General features: G+C 41.4%; 1 protein-coding gene across 10 annotated transcripts in view; it reads left to right on the top strand.

Moving 5' to 3' along the window:
* The window catches only part of LOC122576900 (chromatin modification-related protein EAF1-like), a 399,412-nt gene that overhangs the window by 201,503 nt on the left and 177,798 nt on the right, over window positions 1-20,111 (top strand). Inside the window, exon 1 of one of the 10 annotated variants that reach the window (XM_043747787.1) lies at window positions 15,129-15,233. The exons of the other annotated variants lie outside the window; for them this stretch is intronic. Coding sequence (XP_043603722.1) covers window positions 15,144-15,233 — 90 coding nt within the window. The 5' untranslated portion in view covers window positions 15,129-15,143. Of the gene's footprint in view, window positions 1-15,128; window positions 15,234-20,111 lie in introns of those variants that run through there. 10 annotated transcript variants of the gene reach the window in all.

The following is a 20,111-nucleotide window of genomic DNA, read 5'->3' as shown; positions in this document are numbered from 1 at the left end:
GTAGGATGATGCCGCGTCGGCATGGTGGCTGCAACTTACTTGTTTCGATGAACCATGCGTATTCATAGTAAACGACGAGGGAGCACTGGGCGGACGACGATCTTCGATCTGCTGCGTTAGCGTCGACAGATGCAACGAAAAGTGCAAATGAAAAATACCACGCGATCTTTCCTTTCGTTTGCATCTTCGCCAAAGTTTGAGCGGAGAATTGAAATAAGACTGACACGCCTAACGAGTTAGTTTCTCACATAGCAAACGTCTAGGCGTCCTACCCCATGCATTGGATGTGAGAACTGTTGCTTTTATGGGTCGTCGTTCGATTGTTTGTTACTTTTGGTTCCTTTCGTGGCCTGTGTGAGTCGGACAAGAAATAAAGTTGGTCGATTCGATGCACATGTACGAAACTTGCTAGAAATTTAGTCATCTTCCTTCGGATTCTCTCGATGATCGCTCGCCGCTTCGTCGTTAATCATACGAATCCTAAAACGAGCTGACGAATAGGACAAGAACACGGTAACGGTAATACAAAATACTTGCGTTTACGTAAAAAGACAGCCGTGTAGCGCTGTTAAACGCCAGCTAAACGATAGAACAAAGAAAAGAAAGAGCTGCTCGAGCGGGAAGGAGGAGACAAGCGGTGACCGGCAATAGGCACACGGTTTTCTACTCGCTTCTGAGCCCGCGGCGAATCCACGATCAGCCTAATGGTTCGGTAAGACTATACGGTGCCATTAGCAGGTAATGAAGATAGCGGACAATTGCGACTACAGCAACACTAGCCGCGTATTCACTTACCGGACACTTACACGCGCCAGCAGCTAGAGCTCGCGGAACGAGAGACAGAAGCTTCTAAAGCTCTGTTCTCTGTTGCTTCGACCGTGTCCTGTTTCATTGACCCCCCGACCCTTGCTCCGCCGCGTGTATAACACACACGCATACCGATAACGCTATCGGATAACGCTTCCATACGAATTTCCAAACTGGACGCGCTCGAACATGTGCCGAATCGCTGATATATTCCGCATCCATTGGCCTTCGTGGGTTTTCCATGAACGTCCATTGCTACCTGTTTGACGCGAGTTTCAGCTTCGCCCGTCTAGTCCTGTACATTGACCACCGCCTATTTTATTAGCAGTTCCACCAAGGATTTATCTTCATTTTCGTTTCGCTGGTTCTTCTTATCGACGCAGAAAAATACGATACGCTCTTCGTAGCTTTGCACAATTTTCGAAATGGATACGAAGGTCGCTGGGAGAAATTACATTTTGCATTTTCGTTGGTCCTTCTTGGCTCGAATGTCGCTTTTTTAACGCAGCGGGACGAATCTGTTAGGTGCACAAGGTATAGTTGACGAAGATTTGTGCAAGGTAGAGATACGATTGCGAAGAGGAAAATGGCATCTTCGTTTCCTTCGATATTTTAATCTTACGACGAGCAATAATACATTTTTCTGAGCCACGAAGAGTACAGAAAAATGTATGTTTGTTTGGAAAATGAAATAAAAGGAGAGTTTTGGCAACGTTTCTTACGACGAAGTTTCAATCTTGGTATTAGGTGTTTGCCTGTGTTTGTCGCATTAAGGTTATCGCGAAAGCTTCCTTGAAAAAGGACGTAAAAAGTCCAATATCCTTGAAGTTGCTCTCTTGATCGTTTCGAAAGTGAATGTACGATAAACGTAATTTTTGTTCCGAGGAATTCCATTTTTTAATTATCGTGCTGGTAAAGAGAAATGTTAAAACGCTTAGCGAGCGAAGAAGGTTAAAAAATATATAGCAATCTCATTAGCAACGTCTTATACTATTATTATATAAGACGTACATAATCTTCTTTCCAGCAACGTTTAGCCGCGATTATTCCTAACACTAATTATAGTTTTTCGAGCAGTGAAAACCGCCAGCGAAAGAGCTTGGTTCTAAATCGCTTGGTTCTAATTTCTCGTCCGCTTGTCGCGACTTTAAATCACGAAATTCACTTAATTAAAAGGTAAATTTTCGTCGCAACGCACAAAAGCCACACACCGACGCGCGAATTCAAAGTTTAACCCACGAAAATCCAGGCGTCATGTAAAGTGTTCTAATCCGGGATAATCTCTAGCAAAGCCTCGTTTAAAACCTAATTGCTTCATATCTTTAACACTGGCGCGCACTAACCGCGCAGCAACATCGTAAGATTCAATGAAAGCGTCGTACGTTGCTGGACGATCGGCAAAATTTCCTTCTCCAAACCGAATCGGAGCGATCAGTCGTAACGAAAATGAACAATTCAAAAAATGAGAAAATCAAAAAATATCGTTGAACCTTCCACTTCTTTCTCTACATTCGACTTTTACGTTCTTTTTTCTTTTTTTTTTTTTTTTTTGCAAGAATATTTATCATATCACGCGATCGCTGTAAGCGTGTCTCTAATTATATAACAGGAGGACCGTGTTTAATTAAAGTTTAATTAAAGAAACCGCGGAACCTTGGCAGAGATCATTTTCGCTGGATCGTTCAATTTTTATTCGATAAATTGAAACACGCCGAATCTCGGGCGACAAATATCTCGAACGTTTGGCGCAAAATCTTTTTTACGTACGTTCACCTGTGTCGCGAGCAACTTTCTTGAACTTTCATTAACACTGAAACCAAACACGAGTATTATAACTATATTTGAACAACTTGAAACCTGTTTGAGAGTGTACATACGCGTTACACGTCATCTAATGTAACAAATTAGCACACAGCGCGAATAATGATCTTAAACGTGTAATTAGCCTTAGCTAAGAGGTAATCTCATTAAAAATACTCTGATTTATTAATTTAAGAAATAGCGGTGCCTTTGTGTGTTGCCTGTTTCCTATAAATATTTTGTAACTTGTATATACAAAAATTCATTTTTCTTCCAAAGTTTACCAATCAGACGATCTTTCGTTACGGTGTCAGTAAAATTTCACAAAATTCGTTGATAATTATCATCCGCAAAAATTGTCAAATATTTCCGCTAGCCAGCATAGAGATCATTTCCACGGTCCTATCATTATCCAAAAAGTGGACAAATTTATCAAGTGGATTTCTCATAAGCCTGCGCGCGTCGTTGCGCTATATGCTACACCGTAGCAAATTGTTGCAATGAAAATGGCAAGAAAAGAAAAGATTGAAGTCACATAGGACTAACGCCTCATTTGCAACCTCGTCGTTATCCCCACTCTGCAGTCGCACATTTACCACCCACGACGTCCACCTTGCGCTCGACTTCCGGTTACAGCGGAAGCAACCACCTGGCCGCAAAGTGCGGCATTCGAACGATGATTCAGAACAGAAATCAAAAAACGCGTACAACGTGCGGTTTTTCCTGAAACTCGAACGCGTGTAAAAGTCTGCTTCTATCGATTCTTTCTTAATATTCCCCTTACTTTCTGCATCGAATATTTGTTCGTCCTAAGTTTAATGCACAGATCATTTCTCTTTCCGTTTCGTTTCGTCGGACATTGCACTACACTCGGCAAAGAACTGAGTTGTCGTCGTGCAATTCGACTAATTTTCTTGGTCGAAAATCCGATGTCCGATCGTCGATCGCCGATGGATTTGACTAGAGAAGACGCACGTTGCAACGGTTCGCAGCGAAAGAAAATTATATAGCAACGTTCTTCTTGAATTGAAACTACACAGGAAATTTCCCTAAAAATTGCTCTTTAGACGAAGAGGCAAGCGTTTAAATTGGAAATTAAAATACCTTTGCTCGTATTCTACGTATTTGACGCTGCTTGACAAGAATCGACAAACGAGAGGAGCAAGCTGATTTTCACTAATTTTACATCGATTTTTGGAACGATTATCGTGTACATCTGTATTACTTGCAGACTGATGATATGGTCGAAACAAGGAGATTAAAACGGAGCAACGATTCTGCCGATTTTCCTGCGCCGTGCATCGGCTCTTCGTGAAACCTTACGCAACGTCCATTCGTCTGTGCTGTGCAACGTCGTCGCCTAGAGGTATCGCCGCGATAAAGGTCGATGAATATTCATACGTGGGCAAAAAATCGGCCACTCGATGAATAATCAAAGAGTCGACGGTGACGTCGCGACGAAATCGAGTCTCGTCCAGAAAATAATCGTCGACCGGAACGTTCCTTCCCTTTTGTCGCTCGTTTGATCTTAGGCGATGTTGAAACGATGGCATTTTGAAAATCGACGAGTAATTGCGCCCGTTTATCGATTTATTTCTTAATGCTTTCTCGGTAAAGAAAACCTAAAGAACAGTCCATATTCGTAATGATTTCTCGTCCATGCGAAAATTTGTATGTACGTTGTTTATCCGTTTATTCTATCCGAAGGTGTATTTTATATTTCCGATGCAATAGTGAAAGTTTGGCCAACTAAATGAAATATATTCGAGTAGACATTCCAAGCTTCCGAAAAACAATATTGTTATTTCACGTTTTATTTTACTCGCGGAAGCTTCATTTCGTGTAAGAGGATTTGAAAGACTGTGGATAAGATCTTGCCATAAAATGAGATTATTCGTAAATGTTTGGTCTTCGCATTGACACGAAATTGAGGCTGAATATTAAGAATAACGGCAAGTCAACGTTTCCTTGTTTCAGGATTTTTCACCGAACGTTTTAATGCTCGCGTTCTAATTTCATCAAGAAACGTATCCGTACGAACGAAGCAAAGTTAGTAAAATAAATGTTACACGTTGAAGCCAGTTGTGGATACCTCGAAGACGCCATTTCATAGAAAATTGTAGAAAAATCAAAGTATCGAAAGTTTGCATAAAACGATATCGTTGTCCTAATAATAAGAATCTTCGCGATTAATTATACGTCAGTTTTGTTTTATAGAAAGTCGTTCTTTTACAGCGCGGATCATTAAGTGACATCTTTATTATTGGGAAGCATATGCGGCATAGGACACTGTGAAGCATGTGCTCGTCATTCTGTGCCTTGCACTATTCATCGTAGATGCATGTATTAAATCTAGTCCAAGCAAAGCTCCCGAGCTTAGGGAGCTCTGCCACTGTTTCCATTACCATCATATAGAACCTCTGCCTGATACCTTGTTACGTGTGAGCAATGCATACCAACCAATATAATAACGATTAATCTTGCCTTTACCATCGACGATACGCAAAACCGTCTGAAAATGCCATAAACGTCAAGGACACTTCTCTCTTTCATTTACAATTGCAATGTACCGGTAGATGATCGAATTATGGCGAAATTTAATATTTTTATTTCAACGTTTAGCGGACTTTAGAGGATTTTCAAATGGATTTTCTGATTTTAAACTGGTTTCGTGATACAATAGTTTAATAGAAATGTCTGGGGAATTGTTTCAATCGGACACAACCTGTTTGAGCCAAAAGATGTCAGATTTGCTAATTTTCTACGGGCAAGTACTTTTAAAATTCAGCACCTTGTTAATCAATTGTTATCAAAACGTTGTCTTTTTATTTGGGTTTCCAGCTAAACCTGTATCGATTCGATCGCTTTGTAAAGGTTAAAAATACTACTTGTCATAGTATGAAAATATCGCTGATCTTTTAGTATCTTTGCTCTTCTACAGAAGTTGGCCGGATATTTTTAAAAGACTCGGATCTTTCAGTCAGCAGATTGTTTTCGATTATGTCATAGTAGAACGTTTCTGTTTAACCATGAAGTATCCCGAAAGCCAAAAGACCAACAGAGAAACGTACTTATCGTAATCTTCTTCTTTGTGACCTTCGTGTGAGTCGCCGGTCCAAGCTGGTTAACTTCACTTTCTCAACTTGATCGATGTTTATCTTGCATAATTTCGCCAATTTTCCTTGCTCTTTCTTTTTCCAAGGTAATCGCTTTGGCAAATAAGAGGCCTGTATAATAAGTGTAAAAAGTAGTGCCAAAGAACCTGATCGATGCTCATCTTATATAATTCCAGCAATTTTCTTTCCTCTTCCTTCTCTCGAGTTAACCGATTTGGCAAATAAGAGGCTCGCATAACAAGTGTCAAGATTGCAAGCAATGTAAAAGACCAGTGAAACCAGAATGCCTGATTCCAGCAAGAAGTTTAGCTGAGAAGAGCTCGGTATGAGCGAGGCAGATGATTCAAGTACGCTGCTAGCCATAAGCGATACCGACAAGTGTACAGATTTTGGCAAACGCGTAAGAGCAGTGCAACAAACTCTCTCAAACGAGAGTTTCAGCTAAGAAGAAGTCGGCATGAACGAGGCAGATGATTCAGACTTGCCAGCTCAAATTAACAAATACGCTGCTAGCCATAAGCGATACCGACAAGTGTACAGATTTCGGCAAACGCGTAAGAGCAGTGAAACAAACTCTCTCAAACGAGAGGTTCAGCTAAGAAGAACGCGCGCATATTTGTGCAAAGTAGATGACTCAGTGAAGTTCAATTCCAGACTGGAATTGATAAATACTCCGCTACCGACACGTCTCTAAAGCTGTCGAAGCTATAAGATGGAAGGCTCAAACAACTTCTGGACAAGAGGGGCGCGCTATGAGTGAGACAGATGACTGCGTCGAGTTCATCCCTGCGAATTAACGGGATACTCCACTGTTGACAAGCGTAAAGCTGGATCCTCCGTCTTGGTCGTTTCTCGAGATCGATCCAACGATGTCCATTTCGCATTTTGCCTGTCGAAAGCTAGATCAGCCTGGTGTCCGCGGCTACCTCGTCACCCGAAACGTTAGAGCGTTTGGAAATTGGTGGCGGCGACCCCCGTATTCTCCGGTTCGAGGGCCGGGGCTACGGTATAGGTATAACGAGAGCGACAACAGCAGCAGCAGCAGCAGCAAACCTCCCCTCATCGCCACTCCAGGACTCTCCTAGCCCCGTGGACTCGTGGTTGGAAAAGGGGAAGCCCGGGTGGAGCGCATGCGCCACGCTCGGACGGAAAAAAATCGGCCCGGCTACGTCGGAGAAGGGGCGCTGGGGTGGCCGTATCGATCGCCAGAGAACATCGGAGTCCGTGGCGAGTCCGTGGGCACAGCCGACGTTCACCCATGACGACGACGACGGCGACGAAGACAACGACGACGACGACGACGACGTTCGCCGAGCCACGATGCCTCTCGCTCGGAATTTTCCTCTCGTCGATCCGCGAATCGATCACGCGACACCTTTCGAATCCTGCGAATGTAGGACGCAGTCGGACCTTCCTCTTATTTTCTTGCTACTCTGGCTGCTTTTGTTTCTCTTTTATGCCGTTCGAGCTGGTTGTTTTAACGTTTGCCGCTTGGTACCTTGGTACTTTAGCAGGTACTCGCGGTGCTGCGGTACTTGAGGCTAATTTGAGTCGCCGAGAGGCGACAGGCATCGATGGACTTGGTAAATTGAAACGTAGAGAGCAGCCGCGTGACGTTGTAAATATTATTTTCGGAATTTGCTTGGCAGTTTGTTGGTAATTGGATGGCCGGTTTTCTTTGCGCAAATAAAGTTATCGAATTGGGTCATTTGTTTCTCGAGAATTGAATATCGGTCTACCGAGACGGAAGCACATAGCACAAAAATGGAATCGATCGGTTTCGCTGCTGACAGCTTCGTTTACTCTAAAATCATGCAGAGATTGAACTGTTCGTGTTATCCTACGATTCCAACCTCTCTTCCTCATTTCTACTTTGTACAATTTGTTTGTACGATTATTATAATTCTCTTCGTCGTCTTATCTAACTTTATCGTTGCATCGTTATCGAACGATCCATTTGTTGCTGCTGGCTCTTCACATTTTCGCTAGAACAGATCTTCCTGATTTTTGCACCGATTCGACGTAAAACGAACCACGAACTTTGTCTTGTATTTTTTTCTTTTTTTTTATTCCTCAATTGTTTATTCGATCATTGCGATGCCATGCCCTACGTCTCGCTATACTAACTTCTTTTATGGAGGCTACACATTTCGAGAATAGAAAGGTAGACCGAGCATATATGCGTTTTACTTCTTTTCCCTAGAAAGTAGGATAACAGGGTTTCTATTCGAATTTTTTTCTTTCCATTATTTTAACGTTGTTTCCTCCTTTTCTAACTTGTAGTTCTCTTTCCTACTGCTGCCTCTCGGCGTATAATTCTTTCCTTTTTCTTGTTCGTAGAAATTATTGATTTTTTAAGGGGCAAAGGAACAGAGTAGAGTTTTTCGTGGATCGTTTTGTTCAATTGTCTTAGCGATCGTTCAACGGTACGAGGAATGAGCACGTGAGAGAAGATTCCAACTTCTTTTTCCTTGTTTCAAGAGCGATTGATGCGCGATCTTGCCACGTACCATCGGTTCTCCTCGAGCGTTTATGGTGGAAAGTTATGGAGTATTTTTAACAGCAGACTGGATATATCGAGCTTGACGAATTTTTATCAGTCGAACGTTTCTAAATTAACTAATTACTTAATGGTATCACGAGTTGGTAATATCGTTCCCCTAACTTGAATGGGAAAGAACGTTACATCCTCCTTAATGGAAGATTCCAGCACCAAATTTTACGCTTTTCAATGTGGAAAAGAATCTGAGGAAATTTATGTACACTTTTTTTAAGGAAAAATAAGATGTATATGTCTTTCTTGTATTATTGAAACTTTTATTTATTATTTGTTCAAGGAAAAATAAGATGTATATGTCTTTCTTGTATTATTGAAACTTTTATTTATTATTTGTTCAAGGAAAAATAAAATGTATATGTCTTTCTTGTATTATTGAAACTTTTATTTATTATTTGTTTAAGGAAAAATAAAATGCATATGTCTTTCTTATATCGATCAGAAATCCTACTTCTGCACTATGCAGTGTATTATTTATTATTGAAACTTGATAACAAAATCCTTGAACGTCATTTGTTTAAGGAAAAATAACATGTATATGTCTTTCTTGTATTATTGAAACTTTTATTTATTATTTGTTCAAGGAAAAATAAGATGTATATGTCTTTCTTGTATTATTGAAACTTTTATTTATTATTTGTTTAAGGAAAAATAAGATGTATATGTCTTTCTTGTATCGATCAGAAATCCTACTTCTGCACTATGCAGTATATTATTTATTATTGAAACTTGATAACAAAATCCTTGAACGTCATTTGTTTAAGGAAAAATAAGATGTATACGTCCTTCTAACATCAATCAGAAATTCTACTTCTGCGATATGCAGTATATTACTTATTATTGAAACATAATAATCAAACCCTTGAACTCATTTGTTCAACAAAAAAATGAGATATACAGTGCTTTCCGTATTAATAAAAAATTCTAACTACTAAATATTGTACCTTTTACTATATATAAAATGATATCGAAGAGATTTTAGATGGTCGATCGAAGCTTAATATTTAAATCCCTGAACGAGCGATCTAAACAAATTCGTCTACGAATCTGCCTCGCTGATAAAAATAAAATTTATATTAATATTCTAGAGATATTCCTCGAAAGGTGCAGAAAAAAAATTAAGCGACAAGTATTTTGTTCAAAATGAAATAATAAATTTTAGAAATTTCTAAAATTATTCTGCACCATAGGAACGTACTAAATGAGACGTCGCAATTAGAGACAAGAAATAAACAGGATTGTAGGAAGTGGAGAGAGGCGTTCCGGGTTTGGTCAGTTTATTTCACTGCAAACCTGTCATCCTTGAATAAGATGCTGCGTGGGAGGATCGAGCGGCGCCATTCCTCGCGATGGATACCTGCTTGATGTCTGTATTCATCGGCGAGCCGCTCGTTTTCAACTCTTTCTCGATGAAATAATTCACTAGCGAAACGTACGAATTATTTCCAACATTGAACGTGTTCGATAGAATACACTTTGATTAACGTAATCACATCTTACGTTGATTGTCTCTGAACATTTTTAATTACTCGCGATCCTTTATCATTTTCTTCTTCCTTTTATCGATGTTGAAGCGTGTCAAAACTTTTCACAAACCTCGATTGGAATTATTTCGCGGTATGGCGTTTTAATTTAACGCGATTAACGTTATTTGTTAACTAAGTCGAAATTACTTGGCAAGTAGCAATTTCTTTCGAAGAAAAAACCAGGAATATCGTTTGATTCGTTTCGCAGGGAAGCTGAATTACTCGAATATTTCTCTATAAATTAATTATACTCGAGTGTTAAGGATCGTGAATTTTATTCCCCTCGCCGCCGAGAAAAAGATATTATACTTTGAATAATAAACATTTCTTTTTACCCAGATAGACAGATCTGTTCACAGACTTTGTTCTGTTGCTTTTCGACTCTGAAAAAGCGGTAATTTCTTTTTCTAGAAGAAAATATGTTACATATACTAAGATTTTGATGGATTAAAATGAAAATTTGAAATTGACCTATCTCCGTAAACTCTCAGTTTCACGATCGCAAAAGTTTTTAACTAAATAACTCGAACAGTACAATCTAAAGTTTGCTATATGCATGGGATATTAGATTTCATTTAAAAAACCGCCCTAAGATGGTTCAGCATTAATGCACACATAAAGCACACTTTTATTGTCGTTGTTCGTTTATGTTACGCCGTTTTACGCCTCACTTGCTATTATACGACGAATCAAATAAGAAAAAGACAGGAAACACGTATCGACAAAGCTGGAATAATCAGAGCAAAGATTATTCGTCAGAATAATTTTTTAAATCGTTAGGGAAAAAATCATGGACGAGAAGGTCATTTAAACGAGAGAGAGAGAGAGAGAGAGAGAGATAGAGAGAGCGATCGGTAAGTGCCGAAGAAATTTGTGAAAAAATTCCAGAACCGAGGAACATTCATTTCGAAGTATTCGAGTTACGTTTCGCTTGGTACGCGCAACGAATAAAAATAAGGGAAAGACACCTGCATACTGACAAAGCGAGAATAAACAGAAGAAATATTATTCATACTTTTTGCGTTCCTTCTATCAAACTTCTTCTATTCACCTTGCCCTCGTCGTTAATGGCCTGGGCATTCAGACGCGACCGAATCTCTATTTTATTTAAAACAAAGCTTCATGGTGGCGTTAATCAGGAATTACAAGAGAACGAGACGCGGACGTGTCGTGTTTTCATTTCCATCGCGGGCTTCCTCTCCTCTCCATCCATTCACGCGATTCTGCGAAACAGAAGAGGGGAAAAGAAAAAAAGAAAGAAGAAGGAAGAATGTTAGACGACAGAGTTTTCACATTTAAGATGCCAGCAACGGGTCAATGAAAGAAGTGGCGGACGTCTTTTTCAGCCGGCCGGTTCCTGCCTATCTGTCTCCCTTTTCCCTGTTACACGTCGCTCGCCTCTTCTTCCCCTCGCCGCGAGCGAAGGAGAAGGGTGCTTTCAGCTGGAGACGCGTTTAACGTCGTGAAACAGATAAACGATGAATCACGACGGGGTCGCGTCTTCGAAATTTATGGTACGGAACGGCTGCCACGGCCCGAGAGACGCGTATTTGTTTCAAAGTAGCTGCTTCTCCACGAAGCCGGCGGAATTTTCTGATTTTTGCCGCGAATCGTTGCGCATTTTCGTCGTCGAGGACGACCATCGACGTTTCCCTAACGGCGAATGAAGATGCTTCTGTGAATGCGAATTTGAACTTGCGAGAAGGGGACGTTCTCAGATCTAGCGGATGAGAAAATCCACGACTTACTGAAATTCATTAAGGAAAGTAGGGTAGCCAGTAAAATACTTCAACGTGGAACGCACCACCCTACGGTGTCGTCGCTAAAAATTGCGTTGTTCAGATGACATTAAACCTTAATCAACAGGACAGGATGGTTTTCTCCGTACTGGCTTTCTCTCTCTTAGGAACAACATTTTAAGATTTGTTATCCTAAACGATTGTGTACTTTCGTTTTCAAATGAGCAACGTCAGAGAAATTTTGTCGGGAATATTTCGTAGTTGGAAATCTTGAGAAAATTCGGCAGAAGATGTGCGGATAATTCTTCTTCCTTTGGCAACCAATTTGTGGAATGCGACCGATAGATTGTTATTATAAATGGATTATATCATAAATAGGACAGTTTACTAATCGAAAAAGGTAGATTTGTTACTTGCTAGTCACTCTTCTGTCAAAGCAGCACGAACAACCACTAAAACGCACTGTCCAAAAGACTCAGTAGTCACCAGCAATCAGTATCGTCAACGTGAAAGAAGAATCAAATGGAAACGGATCAAAGTTGGCGTATCGTTCGCTAAAACATGAGCCGTTTAATCCACGATGCAAAAACATGTGCGAGTCGCCCTCAAACAGACGTACGCTCCTCGGCAACTCATTTCGTTCGATTGACAATCAGTGGGCTGTTGGTGCGCCGTACCTAGCAATCTTCGATGAAAATACGGGGCCGGTAAAAAATAATGACTGTTATCGTTCCGCGATATCAGATCAAATACGTGTCGTTTAACCGTGCACGATGCGTTCTTGTTTGCTTTCGAGGGACGAGGCTCGCTGCTGCACTCGTTCTCACTATGGACGTAATTTTGGGGATGGGACGGCTGCACAGGGTAAAGAACAGACACGAAGGGAGCGAAGAAGAGGGGAAGAGAGAGAGAGGAAGAGGAGGGGTGACGTCCTTTCTAGTCGAATATCGGGGTTGGCAGCGTAAGTTCGCCCCTCGACAAAGAGGGCATTTCCATCGGCTTACCCCAACGAGAAAAGGGGGCCGATGGGAGCACAGAAAGGGTGTGGGCACTTTTGGACGCGCTGCTCTTCCGGAAAACGCGTATTGGAGATCGGCCAAATATCGCGAAACGCCGGCCGTGGATGTTTAAATGGACAATTAACGCGTGTCCCCTAACCACCGGCCAAAGTGCGTTTTGCAATCGAAGACGAGGCAACCGTTTTCGCCCTCCTCTTGTCGAGACACCATGTGTCTTCATGGCTGGAGTTCATTAGAGTCTGGCAATTCCAGATTAGATAGTTCCAGCTAGAAATTTTGGGAGGAGAATAACTTGAAATTGGACGATAGAAGTCTAAGTTTTCAATGGGTTTTGAGAAATCATGGGCCTTTCTCAGCTTCCTCGACTGGAACTTGTTGCAGTCTGGGAATTTGAGGTTAGGCAGTTTGAGCTAGAGCTTTGGAGAAGGTAATAACTTGTAACTGAACGATAGAAAGCTTGCTTTTTAGCTGGTCTAGGTTCCCAATAGATTTTGAGAAACCATGAGCCTTTCTCAGCTTCCTCGACTGGAACTCGTTGCAGTCTGGGAATTTGAGGTTAGGCAATTTGAGCTAGAAATTTAGGGAGGAGAATAACTTGTAATTGGACGATAGAAGGCTTGCTTTTTAGCTGGTCTAAGTTACCAATAGGTTTTGAGAAACAATGGGCCTTTCTCAGCTCCCTCAATTGGAACTTGTTGCAGTCTGGGAATTTGAGGTTAGGCAGTTTGAGCTAGAGGTTTGGAGAAGGGAACAACTTGTAACTGGACGATAGAAAGCTTGCTTTTTAGCTGGTCTAGGTTCCCAATAGATTTTGAGAAACCATGAGCCTTTCTCAGCTCCTTCAATTGGAACTCGTTGCAGTCTGCGAATTTGAGGTTAGGTAGTTTGAGCTATAAATTTAGGGAGGAGAATAACTTGTAATTGGATGATAGAAGGCTTGCTTTTTAGCTGGTCTAGGTTCCCAATAGGTTTTGAGAAACCATGAGCCTTTCTCAGCTCCTTCAATTGGAACTCGTTGCAGTCTGGGAATTTGAGGTTAGGCAATTTGAGTTAGAAATTTAGGGAGGAGAATGATTTGCGACTGGATAGTAAGAGTTTGTTTTTTATAGAGAGAATTTAAGAATATTGGTCTTTTGTGGAATTAGGATCTTATTAAATAATATCGTGTATGTGCTATTTCTTCCAATGACTTTCTGCTACAGAAAAGCTTCACGATTGTTTCTAGAGAAAAGTTGCCAAGAATAAATTTTTCTTACACTTGGAAAATATGTTCGCTGTAAATTGTGTATTGGTATGCAAATGTACAATTGTTTGGATTGACAACAGTAACTTGAGCTTGCTAGTTGGCCTCATACTTTGGCCAGCATAGCGTATATATAACTGAACTCACAAGTGAACTGTTCTAACAATAGCATTCACATTCTGATACTCTTACTATACTTCTACGTAGATAAGGAAACCGATGATTTCATTGAAAAACGAAAAATGCTCAGATGCTCAATACGCAAACTTCGTTGAATCTGTAGGAAAATTTCAATAGAAACCTCATTAAATTTTCATAATTGTACACGTACATATCAATATTTAACTCGGCTCCATTTTAGTTCGTTTTTGTCACTGTCCTTCTAAAATTATTATTCCATTATTATTGTGTTTTACTTCCCGTGATTTATTATTTATATTCTATTACTGCGATATTATAACCAGTCCAAATAATTGTTATTGCTATTGACCAGTTAATTTACATAATTTACTAACATTCGTTGACGTGTCAGTCTCGTTAATGGGCAAACCAGTGATTTTTAATCGACGTTGCTCGTTACCGATCTTCTATTCGTTTTTTGTCCAGCTAATTGCTCGCTCAGTGGGCCGAGTAACTCAAAAAGATTTGCGCCATCGATAATGCGTTATCGGCGACGAATAAAAATTATCTCACGAATAATGCAAAAGATTCTGCCACATATAGCGGACATCAGCAACCAAAGGAAAAACCTCGGTAACCAAAAATATTCCGATCATTCGTAAGGTTTATTCGTAACACGTTTGGGTCACTGTTCTGCAACTTGGAGAAGGTCAAGAACCATCGCGCCGAAGAATCATCATCGAATATCCTGGCGGGACCACGGCGGAGTCGCGCGAGTAGCGAAAAGTGCGAAACGCTAATCGTGTAACAGAGTACAGCAGCAAATTGGAAACCAGCCAGACATTATGAAACACAGGGCTGAACGTCGGCGTAGAAAATATTCGAAGGAAGAAATTGAACGATACGTTTGACGCGCCACTTCTATTCTCGGTGTGGAAAAGGTCTAAAAATACAAAGCCGTGCTGACTAACCAAGAGAATTAAGGCATCGCTCGTGCGGAAATAGCTGCGCTGGAGACCCGCCAAATATCGTAAATGCCGCGCCAACGTGAGCGAACCTCCAACCAGGGAATTTGTAAATAATCGCCACTTGAATCTCTCGCATACTCGCAGACAGTTGCTCTTTGATGGTTCGACCAAGTTCCCGTTCCTCGATCGCTCGGTTGATTCACGATCCGGCCGGTTGGCTGGTTCATTCATGGATCGACCAGCGACAAATGGAGATCACGAGCACCGTTCCGAGGAAAAGAAACAACGCGATCGGCTGCCTCGTGCCAGCTAGAAGCGACTGCAACGTTGCTGCGAAGGTGAGCGAGATCACGTTGATGAAGACGGGTCTGTTGCTTTGTTCGTGGCCGAGACGTTGGAATTTATTCGACCAGACGACGCTTTATTTTCTCCCCTCGCTGTGTCTGTCTATTTCATCGCCATTGACAATATACAGGCTGTTCCGTAACACGTGACACCTACTCGGGCAGTGGACACGAGACTCGGACAACAGCGCGATGAAACAAATCCTGTCCTGTTCGATCGTCTTTGCCATTACGAAATCGTGCAGCCATTATCGCAGAGCAAAATTTCTTCTTCCATCGTTCAGAGGAATACAACGAGGATAAATTAAGTTTCCTGTAATTAAAAATTCCCGCACAGTCCCATGTTCTCCGCCGCGATAAAATCTCCAGATTAGCGAAGACGTATTTATTAGCAGTGGGGGGGAAAAAATTCTGGAAAATTTATGGAGTTGCGACACAGGTCAAGAAGTTCTAAGGGAATGCTTCGCAGAAAATATTGTATGGTGATCGTTATTACTCGAGAGGCGTTAAACAACATACCGATGGTTGGGTGATCAGCGTTCAACTGGTAACCTGCTGGCAATTTCTCTTTAATAATTATTTTGCCATGCATTATTCAACGATACACCTGGTTTCTTCGATATTTGAATTTGTTCGAGGCCTCGCTTATTCACTTAGCGACTACTGTCATTCCGCGATTTCGCTAAGTGGTTCCGTTTATATTACCAAAAACGGAATTTTTGACGATCAGCCTCGCGTTAATGCCTTTCACGATCACCACGACCAGCCAACGTTTAATCTTTAATCTACTCAAAGGCAATGTTGAAAATTTCGGATAGAACGATACGGATTTACGGTAATCTGGCCGTCTTTGTGTAATACTTACAACTGTAATCAGCTTCAACTTATCCTTCCACGTTGTCAAGAGTATTATATTTAACTGGGATATGATTATTATCCCTCCAGAACCGTTTATTCCAAGTTAATTTTCTACTTTGCAATTTCTGCAATTTTTACAATGCACGGCTAGTGGTTAGTTTTTGAAAGCAACGATATAAAATGTACAAAGTCGTACAGACCTCGAATAGAGAAAAACTGCCAGCAGTTTGAGAAATACTCGCGCGATAAAGAAACTTGGGCACATTTGGATCAAGCAGAATATTAAACCTTAAAGGCTATCACGGATGACGAAAATTTTCTCCTAACACTGCTGCTCTCTTTGATAATGAGAATTATGTTGCAGTTTTTAAATATCTTCAACGATCATTTTCGACACCAGGACACGTCCATTAAGCGACGATTTATTTCTCGTCGCGGTACCCTAAGATCGTGTACTTATAATTTTACGATATTTCTAAAATATCAAACTTTTGTTCCTCGAGTTATGACCCGAAGAAATATTATGAAAAATAGATAAGCAAAATAACTAACGCCCTAACGATATCATGGAGATATTGTTATTTCCAATAGCTGAAAATAATAATTTTCTTTCTCCTCGTCGGCATTAAATAACGTTAAACAAACAATAAGATATTTCATTCCTTTTGATCAACTGTATGAATTTTTCTATTTAAAAAACAGTGTGACGATATCCTTTAAGCGTTAAAATACATTTATACGTGAAATATAATATAAAGGATTTTTGGAAAATATCTCTTCTTCCTATTAATTATTCAAATATTATTTCTTCGTCAGTGTCATTTTCCCAATGGAACGGTATATAGTTTCTTATGCATAATGCAATTTCAAGGCAGACGAAACTAAGGGGAAGAATGGGAAAGACGTCGATAAATTAATCTAGAGACGAGGACGTCTCGTAACAAAAAGATGTCCACTGTGCGAGTGATTAATGTGTTTCATATACATGCAGGCTTCCATTTCGTAAAAACAGGTAGAAACCAAGCCATCTTGGAAGTATCATAATGGAATCAACTTATAGATTTAGTAGATAATTGTTGCAGAAGATGTGTAATTGTAAGAGAAGAGGGAAGTTTAGTCTTCGGGCTGATGGATGAATAATCTGACATATTCAGAGTGGATTTTTCAGTAACAAAAAGTTTCTCTCATTATGACAAAGCTAGGTTCGAACGTTGTGATCGCTATAAAATATGCCTTGGAAGGGAAAAGATACCGATGCATCGTTATAACGAAATTAATCTTAAATTTCTGCTACGATCGGGAAGAAAACGAGTTAATCTGAAACTCTCGCGAGTCTCATAAATCACACGTTGAAGAACAGGAAACGAATCTGCATCTCTGTTTGGGAATTTCCTTTTTTATAAAATTCCTATCATCGTTTCCAATTGAACTTTCAAAGTATCGCGTTGTTCTACTTCTCATTGAACACCTACGTCGATCTAATAGATGAACAGGCGATTCTCTGGATCGTTTCTTCTTCTAATCCAGAAAATATCTTGCTTCCTTTTTCCATCGTTCCTCGCTACGAAGCTACTGTTCTTCTAAATTTTCCTAACTTTCTAAATTCTCCTATTACGAAATTCCGATTATCATTTCAAATTCAACCCTCCGCGGACAAATTCCACCGCCGATATCACAAGCACACTGCTCGATAAATTGCACACCTGTTTGGATGACCTAACGAATAAGCAAAAAATCATGCAAGATGATTGTTCGTGATGCCCGTAGAAGAAAAGAGACGAATCTTCCACCTTGGAAGTTCCTTTCGCCGGATAAAAACGTGCTGGTTGAAAGACGCGATCTTGAATATTATTCCCTGCCGAGATAGTCGTTCGATGACCCAATAACTCGCCGGTTTCGCCACGCTTTTTGTTCCGTCCTGATTTACGCGGTTTATCAAGCTACAGCCTCGTGTGACGAGAGGGACCAGCCGGTCGGTGTAGGTTGTCTCTACAATGAAAGTACATTCCCCACGGGTACTGGCTCGAACGAACGGCCCGCAGGGGTTCCTGGCGTCGTTTTCGCCGCTGAAAATGTTGGGGTTCCTGCTGACGAAGAGGGCGGCTCCGTCGCAACCCCCTTTCGCTCGAGGGGCATCGATCCGGGAACGCTGGTGCGCGCAGCTAACGTTCCTCCTACGAACCTAAATCCGAATCCTTACTCGAGGATCCGAAGGAGCGACGTGCCTAATGAAAATGAAAGGAAACCTTCAAGAGGAGGAGATTGGCCCACGACCTGCACGCTCCTGGTTACTTGTTTCCGGTTGTCTGTTTGCTTTACTTTGACTTCCATTAGATTAGGACTGAGATGTAAAGGCTGATTCACGCTGCCGGCTAGAGACGCGCGGTCAGATCGTCATACGAACATCGATCGAGTTCCTTGGATGCTTAGAATCGTCCATTGACGATCCTGTGGTAGATACGAAGCTTGCAGCTTTAAGAAACTTCCATAAGACTTGTCATCCTGCTCTCGTCTTGTCAGCGTTTAGGTCGATGCATTAAGAACGTAGACTGGAAGGATGTGTTTCAGATATGCGCGTAAAAAGGCAAGATTTTGGGCAAATTAATATTGTTTGGGGGGGGGGATGATCAGGAATATCTTCTTTTGGCATCGCGTTAAAGACTCTTGCTTTTATCTATAGATCGGCGAAGTTCTTTAAGAAACGTCCGTACTCTTGGACTGTCGGATGTCATGCTCCGGTTAGGCCCCTTTTACTGTTCTGTCATCTCAACGCTTTATCATCATTATCTCGTAAATAATCCGGAAGCTGGACATCTCGGATTCCTACGCTCAGCGGAACCTTCTTCTATTCTCGGATCTTAAACCTTCCGAATGCCGACACTCGATGGGTCCGCTGCTCCACCCATTCCTTGCACACCAAGTGCTAAATTAATAAATTTCCACGCGTTTGAATCTTCTGATTTTTCAGTTTCCTGTTAGTCGTATCGTCTCCTTTTCCAAGGAGAATTTCACCGGACCCGCAACGTAATCGTATCGATAGGCAAATAAAATAAATTTGCACCGCGACAAGACCCTTTTATTCTCCTTCAACATCTTCAGCCTATCGCGTCTACTTTCTCCCGTTAATCTCATTTTTCCTATCGTACGAATCGTCGTACGCTATAGAACGCAGAAGCCATAGAAGCAAGCGAATAAAATAAAGTAAAATATGGAGCAGTTCGGAGATGGAAAGAGAGCCCGTGAAACACCGAGAAGAAGAGATAGACGCGGATCGTAACGAGACGAACTAATGATCATCGAGGTCGCGAATCGCTCGTCATCATCGTCGTCGGCGTCGTCGTCGGTCGGACGACGGGTCGACGAGAACCACGTGATTAATCATCGCGGAACAGAAGCAACTCGCGGACAAAGCTAATTAACGCGGTCGTAAACGAAACGTCGCGTGTGGTAGGCTGCACGCGTCTCGAAATATGTTTCCGAGGCTGGTCTGCTTCTCTCATTGAGTAAGCCGTTTATTAGCGGTGGATCGACAATTATTAGCGTTCCGCGGGGTCAAGTGTAATGCGATTCTAATTGCGCTTCGAACATGACACCGACGGCTCGCGACCTCTGTTCCCCGATATTCCCTGGTCCGCTGGCTGCTTTGCTTTCGCACTGTATCGCTGCTAATTGTCCATCAACGAGCATGAAATCGAGAGCCGCGGGAAAAATCGATCGGCCAAATTGTTGCGCTGGGAACAGGCTCCAAGGATAACTGTGAGTTGATTCAGCCTCGTTCCACGCTCGTGTTCACGTTTGTCCACGGCAGAAAAAAGGGACCATGTCGATTTCAACCAACGCATTGCGAGTTCCGTGTTCTTCCGCGCCGTAGCAATTTGAATGGAAGTTTCTCCGAGCTTTTTGCAGCAGTTGGAAGAAACTGAGCTGCGCTGTGTTTCATTTTTTCCTTTTTTTTTTTTATAGTTTAATGCGTTACGTGTTGTGGATTGTAAATATTGCAATGGCGAATGATCG

This window comes from Bombus pyrosoma, linkage group LG17 (assembly GCF_014825855.1).
Source record: "Bombus pyrosoma isolate SC7728 linkage group LG17, ASM1482585v1, whole genome shotgun sequence".
Classification (NCBI taxonomy): Eukaryota; Metazoa; Arthropoda; class Insecta; order Hymenoptera; family Apidae; genus Bombus; species Bombus pyrosoma.
Note: the sequence above shows the minus strand (reverse complement) of the source record. Positions and strands in the feature narration are given on the sequence as shown.